Here is a 9,665-nt window from a genome sequence, read left to right on the forward strand (position 1 = left end):
TACCTGGCAGTAACAAGCTGGCGCAGGACTCAGAGGTCAGGAGGGAGGAAGTGCGTAAATGTTGCAGAACAAAGATGGCTGTGAACTTTTAACTGCCGGGAGAGGAAGCCAGGCTGTGATTCCCAGGACAACCTGCCGTCAGCAAGAGCCGAAGCAGCAGGAGGAGCAGGAGATCAACGGCAGTCTGGAGGAGCTCGGCGAGCGGCTCAGAGTCAGGGCTAAGGAAATAAAAACTGAATGGAACCTTGCCCGTTTTTCTCCTTGTTGGAGCTCGAAAAGTCGGGCGTCAGAGTCATGAACCTTTAGGGCTGAAGTCAATAATCAGGAAAATGATCGCTCTTAGACCATAAAACTTCACTGATGTCGTCGTCTTTTTTTTTTCTTCTTTTTTTCAATCATTGTCATTGAAAAAGTGGCCAATTCCAGGTCCCCTCATCACCTAGACAACTATTTTTTTCACATCCATTGTTGTGATTCCTACTGAATATTTCCTGGCGTCTCAGCTCCTCTGCAAAAGTTGACTTTTTTTTTGTAACTTTAACTTTGGAGAAAGATAAAAGTCTCCTCACTTTTTGCATCTAAATCCCTGCACTCAGACTCATCCATGGTAAATTTGTTAAACAAAAGCCTTCAGTGACAGAGGCACGAGAAAATGTTGACATTATCAATGAAGTTAAGTGGTTTTTAGTTTATGTTCAGCTTTGTGTGAATTATTTATGAGCACATCTGGCAGCAGCAGTGCCGTCTTTCCTCCTCCTGCTCCTCCTGCTCCTCCTCCTTTCCTCCTTTCCTCCTCCGCTTCCTTCTCCTCCTCACCTGTTGCGGAGCCTCTTATAGTTTTGGGAACTTGCTCTAATTGCTCTTTTCGGCCCAGAACTGATCTCAGCTCAGCCGAGAGCTGCAGCGCTGCTGTGTAATTTTATCCACGCACACGGTCTCTGCGCTTCACACGGTGCTGATACCTTTGCGCGCCCCCCACTTCCTCCACCTCCACCACCTCGCCCCCTCCCCGCCGCACCCCCCTGTCCCTTTGTATCAATTGGTCGGGGAGTTCAGGCTCTATTGTCGCCGCGAGCTTCTTTCATATGTGCGCTCAGTCTGCGCTCAGTCTGCGCTCCAGTCACATCCACAGGAGGGACCTCCAGCAGGAGCAGCAGGAGGAGCAGGCACAGGAGCACGGACAGCGGGGGCAGCAGCCGGCTGTGCTGTCACTCTCTCGGGCTCGCCGTGTGCGCAGTGCAGCCGGAGCTCTCCAGCGTTGGGGCGGGGGCCCCGAGTGATTTTAATGGGATCCCGGGAGCCCGTTAGCAGGAGTTCTCCGTTTTTTCGCCACAGTCGTTGTTCCTCTCCGACCATGCCACAATGCTGGTGAGAGCTCTGCTGGTGTTGCTGAGCCTGCTGCTGGACCCCGTCAGCGCCCGCAGCCGCTGCGCCCGTGGCCAGCAGCCGTGCGACCCCCGGCAGCGCAGGGACGCCGGCGGCCGCGGGGGAGTGTACGAACACCTCGGAGGAGCTCCGCGACGCAGGAAGTTATACTGCGCCACCAAATATCACTTACAGATCCACCCGAACGGGAAGATCGACGGGTCACTGGAGGAGAACAACCCGCTGAGTGAGTATTGGCTGCATTTTACTCCCGGAAAAACTGCCGCAGTGAATCAAGAGTTTTGAGAAAGAAAAAAATAATAATTAAAAAATATATATTTTATAGTTTTTAATTATTTCCTAAATGTTATTTTAAATCACTTTATCAGTGACTTAATCCATCACCTCATGTGTGACTGGCTGTAATTACATTATTGACTTTTTAAAACATGAATCACTAACCAAGTCTGGACCTGTAGACCTCATGTGGCCCCGGAGTTTTGGCCCCTGTTGAGGGTAGAACCTGGTTCTGAACTTGTCGGATCAGTTTGGTTTGATTTGAGCAAATATGAAGAAAACTGTCATGGGAGTTAATTTATTCCTTCTCTGTCCATTTCTTATTTCTTTCTCAACACTGTTTTTATTTGTAATTAAATTACTTTTCCGAAATTAAAAAAAAACCCTAATTGGTCCAGATTAACAGTCCTCACTAACCAGATCTGTGAACCACTGGGGTAAAGTTGGGATTAAGGCTTGATTTGAATAATGGTTGGGTCAACATTAGGGCTGTGGTTAAGGTTAAACCAAGATAAGACTTCGGTTTGGTCTGTTCACATCAACTGGAAAACAAGTGTGTCTCCCGTATGTGTACTGTGTCGCTGCGTGTTCGTGCGTGTGTGTATGTGCGCGCGCGTGTGTGCGTCTGACACGCAGGTTAATCTGCATTACAAGTATCAGTCCGGGCTCAGGACTAACAAAGGCGCTGTCCTATCGGATGTGTTTATCTAATCACAGACCATTAGAGTCTCAATCGCGCTCTCTCTCTGCGTCTTTATGTCTCTCTCCCCTCGCTCTCTCATTGGAGTAATCACGCACTGATTAAGGGCCAATACACACACAGAATGAGGCGCTAACAACGGCGGAAATGAGTTCATTACAATCCACTAACTGTTTCTTTATCCTGCTGTTGGTCCTGGTCGCAGCTCAGAACAATTGGATGTTCTTTTCAACACAGTGAAGAGATGATTAAATGGGAGAGTGTTTGATTACACTGTAGGAGCAGCAGTGTGTGTCCAAGTTTGTTTGTTTGTTTGTTTGTTTGTTGACGGTTGTGTCCATGTTCCCGTCTCTCAGGCATCATGGAGATCACCGCGGTGGACGTGGGCGTCGTGGCCATCAAGGGCCTTTTCTCCGGCCGCTATCTGGCCATGAACGATAAAGGAAGGCTGTACGCCTCGGTGAGTCACAGACACCAGACATTACAACCGACATACACGGCTAGGTAGCAGCAAAACACTTCTGGTGATTTTATTTGACATCTCCACAAGGGGGCGCCTCCATTTTTCCAGTCATTTATTCAGTCTTCTTCTAGCGCTTAATCCTTTTTGGGGTCACATGGCAGCCAGCATTAAACAGCAGCCCCCCCGCCCCCCACTCACACTCACATTCACACCACGATTAACTTAGTGTGAACAATTCACCAAACCTGGAGAAAACTGGGGATCAAACCAGTAAACAGGTGACCGTCTTGATATAAGGCAAGATCACTGACCACTTTACCACCGCGCGGACCATATCCATCGTTACAGGACTTCAATTATTTTTTTTAAAAGATCTTTTGAAAATGTCACTGAAGAGTGGATTGGGTTGGGTCGTCTTTGTACAACCAGGTTGGGGGTTTGATTCTAGCTGCATGTCTTTGTGCCCCTGGTTAAAGTACTTACTTTAACTCCAGTTAGAGGTCATATTCAGTCAGGTTCCTGTTTGATCTGCTTCATCTTTGGACTGTTAACCAGCCGCTGGGACTGAAGAATAAATAATAATAATATTAAGAATATTGAGAATAGTTAAAATAATTCAAGAATACACCAAACCTTATTTCTATCGTACCACTGTCGCAGTAATGTGTAGTATCTAGTATTTGTGCTGCAGATTAATGTGAGATTTTTAGGTGAAACGTCTGTTCTTGTCACTCTTCTTCCTAAAGTTTGACTTCCTAAAGAGTTTTATAACAGCGTTAACATATTCAAACACAAAACTCTAGGGTTGAAAAACAAGTACATTTTACTACAACTCCTACTAGTTACAAATATAAAGAAAACACCACTATATCTATCCATCGTATAAAGATTTTTTTTTTAAGTTTCAGGTTTTTTGCTAATATTTTACTAGTTGCTGATATTTTTTGTTCCTATTTTATGTTTTTTAAAGTGAAGCTAAATGTGTTTATTTTCCAATTCTACCTCAACATAAACTGGAGTCTGGTACAGGCTGCTTGTGGATTAATGCAGCTATAGTAACATTACTTTGTTGGTTTGAATCCTGGGGGTTTTTCTGGTTTAGCAACTGATTTGGCAGCGGTTGTTGATAGTTGACTAATCTTTGATAAGACTTTTGCCTGAAAATGTAAATATAAGTCGTCTTTGTCTTTTTTAAAAAAAAAACTATGGCATTAACATTTTAGGTTATATGTGGTTTTCTGTTTTTTTTTAATACCAAATGACTTTGAACCTCATTGAAAAGTCGTCTTTTGTTTTTTTCTTTATAACCTGACGGAAGCCCAGAGGCAGCCTCAGGTCTGAGGCCTAGAGGGAAGATGTGGTTTTGCAGCTGTAGTTTTTGTCCCTGTGAACTAGTTAATTAATCTGCCGTCAGTTGCTCAACTTCACGGTTGATTTGTAGCTGAGGCCTGTGAGTCCAAGCTCAGCGGAAACACTCAGTGAATCAAAAACACCCACAAGCTGCAGGACAAATGTGGCTCACCCGTCTCCCTTCTTTTCATCTCCCCAGGAAGTGTTCACCAAAGAGTGCGAGTTCGTGGAGCGGATCCACGAGCTGGGCTACAACACCTATGCTTCACGCCACCACTCAACCGAGCAGCCGCTGCCCCCAGGAGGCAGCGGGGGAAACGGCAAGAGGAGAGCCAGTGTTAAACGCCAGTGGTACGTTTCTATCAACGGCAAAGGGCGGCCGCGGCGGGGCTTTAAAACCAGAAGCACGGACAAAGCCTCACTTTTTCTGCCCCGTGTGTTGGGCAACAAGGACCACGAGATGGTGAGGAGACTGAGGGACAGTCAGAGCTCACAGCAGCATCACCCGCACACGCATCATCACCGACGCGAACGGCGAAGGCGCAGGCACCGCTCCCGAAAAGGTGCTGACCAATGACAGGTCAGGACTGTGACCTGCAGGGAAACACTGTAGCTGGACCTCAATGGAGGACGAGCGAGAACAGCCTGGATGCTGCTTTCTGGAATTTTCTTTTCTGTCCACGATTGACGCACATGGACGAGAAATCTGTAAAGTTCAACCAGAGGAGAAACGGTCTCCGTCCACCTGAAGTGTTTGGACACATTTGTATTTGAATTTTCCACGTTTCAGGAGATTGACACACACACACACACACACACAGGATATGTAATCTTCTATTTACTGCTGACTTTGCTACTGTTTGTTGATATATAGATGAACATTTCTATCTTTGGTAAGAAAAAAAAGGACATTTTATTTTGTACCAGCGATCATTTCACTGTGGACGTCACTAAGGGCTCCTGTTGTTGTATATATAGTATGCATGTACAGTACACTGTAGGTTTTTTATTCAAGAGAATATGCTATTTTGCGCCAGTGAAGTGCTAAAAAAACAAACCAACAAAAAACAAAACATAATGGATATTGGACTCATTCAGCAAAGCACTTTTTTGTCAGATTCATGTGGGGGGGGTAGTTCAGGTTTCTTTGATGGGGGTTGGGGTACAAGGTGCTGGTCAATGGGCAGTAATGTAAGACCAGGCAGTGGTCTGAGACTGAGACCAGGACACTGGCTGTCAGAGGAAAACAGGACAAAAAAACGTCATCAATCAAACCCATGGCTAACTTGTATTTGTCAGACACAGTACTCAGTACTTAAAGAATACTTCAACAGTCCAGAGAGAAAATCAAAGATTTAATAACAAAGATCACCAGATTTACCAATCCTGTTCCATCTATGTCCATGGTTCTGGTTCTAGTTCTGACTTTGGCCCAAACATCACAAACCTTCCACGCGAAATACAAGTGGTCCAGTAGCTGCTGTGGCTAAGTGGACACAAATGTTGGTTTTCTCTGTGGAACAGCTCAGAGCGTCTGTGTTTAACAGAAACAAAGACGCGGCTTATGTTTAACAGACCATGAGTGCTAACATAACGAAACACGGCACATACACATCATTGTTGAGCCGGCAGTATGAGTACACTCATATATAGTCAATAGAAAAGCTGTATATGTCCTGATAAAGGAGAACTTGCTTTTTTGAAAGTGGACTCCTCCATTTATTACCTCCTCTGCAACGACTCTGCCCCCTCCTTCCACCCCGAACACAGACACCGTGGGGGTGCAGCTGGTATGATTATGTATTGTAATCCTGACACCTTGTACAACCACACTTCAAAAAAAAAAAAACTGAACTATGCCTTTAAAGAGCAAAGGGTTGGGGGATCCATGTGAGAAGGAATCTGCTGATGTGATTGTCTACTGTCTGTAAACTGAAAAGAAGTACTTTGTATATTTTACTAATGATATGAATATTTATTTGATGCCTCCTGTGTTGTAAGTTATTGAGAAGACTACTCCTGCATTTTTTGTTTCGTCTGTTTCCCAGTGTTGTCGTTTGTCGTATAGTTTTTCATCCGCCACCTGGCTCCATCATAAATGCATAATTACTGACACAAGGAAACGCCATCTCTGAATGTCTTTCTTCCTGAGTTTCTCTCTTTAGTTCAGGTTTTTAAAGAAACAATTACTGATTTCATCCACACAAAAAAAGAAGAGGAAAGAAAAAACACCAAAACTCAATTCCACAAACCACCAACGTGATAACAGAACTGAATTATTTAGGAACAAATATGACCTAGTAGAATTTAGTATTAGAATGTGTCCCGGGGTCAGAAGAAGAAAAAAAAAGATTTCTTAGATTCACAAAACAGAAAGTATTCAGTTTTCATTCGATTTAGACTTAATTTATTTACTTACTTTTGACCTACTCCCAAACAATTGTCAAAGTCAGGACCTTTTCACTCTCTATATCACATGTCAAACTCAAGGCTCGCAGGCCAAATGTGGCCCACCAAGTCATTTTCTGTGGCTCGCAGGAGCTAAAATTAAATTTTTATTTGCCTTAAGTGCTGTTTCTTAACTTGATAAATGAAAAGGTTTTCTTTATTAGTACACAGAACAATGAATAAACAAATAATCAATTGCAGAATTATTTCTATGATTTATTACTACATTATGAAGTAGTTACACATGTAGGGGTACTGTACCACCCCCACTGCCCCGTCTTCCCGTAATTCCCGTAAATTAATATTTTCTGAAACAATTTATCGCAGTGTCTTTAAAGACTCCAGTCCACAGCCTTGTCAACCAACGAGCTAAAGTGTTAAACTGATGTAAAATACTGTTAAACTGCTAAATCACCATGGTGACCCATTACTGACGAACAGGTCTAAAAGTGGTCCATAATCCTGGTCCATAATCCTGGTCCATAATCCTGGTTCAGAGATCTTTATGGTCAAAACCTAATGATGATTTTTTTACCCTGTTTTCACCATGAAGCTTGGTATTTTAAAATACATCTTCTGTACATGGTCCAATATCTCAATGGTACCAAGACACCAGAGGTAAGTCCAGACATGTTGGAGTACCGATGTGTGAATGTCGTGCTGCAGTTCTGGTGGAACGACACAGTTAAAGCTCAAGAAAATCAAATCTTCACAGTGACTCAAATGTCGCCGTAGTCTAGACTGTGACGACGTCGTGGTGAAGCTCAGCGTTTTCCCCCAACAGCGCCTTCAACGAACCGGATCCTTCAAAAAGTATAAGGTACCTTGAAGAAGTTCCGAGTCTCAAAACTACAGTAACAAACACACACGCGTCCTCTCCGCAGTGGAGTTAACGTCCAAAGATGACATCGTCCTCGCTCGTGCAGTATCACGTGTTAGAAAGCTGTATTTGATGGTCGCCGGCCGAGACCTGGGTTGAGTTCTGGTTCTGGTGGGTTCTTTATATTTGAAGTTGAAAGATTTGTTTTTTTCTTGGTCTTTCAGCACCAAGCCTTTGAAAGCAGCAAACAAAAGCATGTTTTGTTTTTTTAGCATCACATGTAAAAAAGTGGGAGCAGACAGAGCTTCTCCATGTTTTCTTCATTCTGCACAGATGTGGCGTTTCCGCCCCTGACACATCTGCTTCACATGATAAGCCCAGATTTACATGTATAATTTGACTGTGAAAACAGATGGCGCAGATGCCGTCAGGGCCGGGTCACGGGAGGATTATTTGCAACTTTTTAGTTCGGCGACACAGCGAGCGTCACACTAACTGTTCTCCGCTCTCTGTCAATATTCCCAGTGAGGATTAGCAGAGAATAGGCCGCTGTGCCATATTTCTTCAGAGTGGAGCGGTGGCAGGCAGGTGTGGGTGTCACACCAACTCCACTTATCACAAGTCGTGCACTCACACGCACGCTTGTTTCTCTAAAGTTGTGAGGGCACAATGCTAATCCCAGCACGATACCTTAACCATAACTATTAAATCTCAGGATTTAAGCAAATTTGAAACTTTAGTGGTTAATCCTAATTTGGATAATCCTCGTCCTGTTGAAGTACTTCAATTTATATTTTAACCTGATGCTCAGGAATGGTCTGTGTTAGTGTGACTTTTTTGAAGTTTATAAATGTTGGTAAATGCTGGTGTCTGTACTTGGTCTGTAGCAAAAAAAATATATTTAATTTATAATATTATTTACATTTACATATATTTCGCATTTCTTGTCATTTTAATCCTATTTTTTTAAATGACACAATAGTCTTAGTAGTGTAAGTATTAGACCTACGGGGGTATTTAAAACAAACAAAATTTCATTAATTATTTACACACATATACACTTTCTTTTCTCTATATAATTGTGAAGACAATAATTGGCCACCTCATAATGCTGTATTCAGTTATACAGCTGAGAATACAGATTATCCTTCCTTGAACCTGAAACCGTACTTTAACCTCAAAAATCCAAGAACGTTCTAAACGTCCTTAAAAGGTCAACATGACTTCACAGTGAAAATGTTGAGCCACACCAAAAAAACAACTCCACATTCTAATCCAGATCTCTTATCCTTAATCTTAATCTTAATTTAACCTGAGGTCTAACGAGGGCCGACGTCTGAGGACCAGGTCCTCAGATGTTCAAAAACCAGCCCATGTCCCCACAACCCAACAAAAACATGTACACACACACTCTCACCCACACTCTCCCCATTGTCTTTCTCCCCTTTCATTTGTTGTCAAGTGCACACCTGTCGCAGCACAAATGTAAAAAACGACAAGTGTCAATGCAAAATTCATCAGGAGTCGCGTTGGAACCTGCTGGATGTTCAGGTTTGGCCTCGCCTCGCTCCTGTCTATAGGTAGCTGCATATAAAGCCCTGTCATTCTATACCTGCGGGTTTGGGGAGGCTTCCTGGGCCGGACAATAGCTCCTCCCAAGGGGGGCCTGGGAAGCGATGCCGCCTGAGACTTTTGGGCTTTTTTTTGAAATGCCGACCAAAAGCAGCAAAGTCAATAAACAAGGCAGGCCCTCTTGAAAGCAGAAACTGTGTCATACAAAATGTAACACCTTGTTATGAATGCCTAACTCTTAGATTACTCAACAGGAATGCTGGGCCTTAGAGGGGCGAGGGCCTTCATGTGGGCCCTGCCCCCCCCCCCCCCCCATCTGTTTTAATTCAACCACATTTATTTTACTATCATCAACCTCCATCCTTTCATGTCCACGGAAGGATTTGGTCGACAGTTAGCATTCAGAAAGAAATGGATGTAGCAAAGAGCGGACCGACAGGACGACAGAACGACAAACACAGGAGTCGGTTGAAAGTTAGAATCCAACTAAAACGACCGAGTCTGGTTAATGAGAAACGACAGAATCAAGATGGAACCCGGAAGTGGATTTTGCCGATTATCGTATTTTAAGTCGCACTCTTTTAAATCCTTTGGCTGGGTTTGTGACTGAAACTCAGGTGCGACTTATACATTGAAATATATAATTTCAC

At 43.7% G+C, this 9,665-nt stretch overlaps 1 protein-coding gene and 1 long non-coding RNA gene across 2 annotated transcripts in view; one reads left to right on the plus strand and one right to left on the minus strand.

Annotated features, from left to right (window-relative positions):
- The window catches only part of LOC112487068 (uncharacterized), a 79,728-nt gene that overhangs the window by 14,458 nt on the left and 55,605 nt on the right, over nucleotides 1–9,665 (minus strand). The window lies entirely within an intron of this gene.
- Nucleotides 51–9,496, plus strand: fgf3 (fibroblast growth factor 3). Its single transcript, XM_008310348.3, has 3 exons — nucleotides 51–1,612; nucleotides 2,719–2,822; nucleotides 4,375–9,496. The coding sequence occupies exons 1-3, from the start codon at nucleotides 1,363–1,365 to the stop codon at nucleotides 4,750–4,752; spliced, it is 732 nt and encodes a 243-aa protein (XP_008308570.1). The 5' UTR covers nucleotides 51–1,362; the 3' UTR covers nucleotides 4,753–9,496.

This window comes from Cynoglossus semilaevis, chromosome 5 (genome assembly GCF_000523025.1).
Source record: "Cynoglossus semilaevis isolate Cse_v1.0 chromosome 5, Cse_v1.0, whole genome shotgun sequence".
Classification (NCBI taxonomy): domain Eukaryota; kingdom Metazoa; phylum Chordata; class Actinopteri; order Pleuronectiformes; family Cynoglossidae; genus Cynoglossus; species Cynoglossus semilaevis.

Coding starts and splice junctions, on each gene's coding strand:
- fgf3 (XM_008310348.3), top strand. CDS start 1,363: ATGCTGGTGAGAGCTCTGCTGGTGTTGCTGAGCCTGCTGCTGGACCCC. Junction 1,613..2,718: donor GGAGGAGAACAACCCGCTGA/GTGAGTATTGGC, acceptor CCCGTCTCTCAG/GCATCATGGAGATCACCGCG. Junction 2,823..4,374: donor AAGGAAGGCTGTACGCCTCG/GTGAGTCACAGA, acceptor TCATCTCCCCAG/GAAGTGTTCACCAAAGAGTG.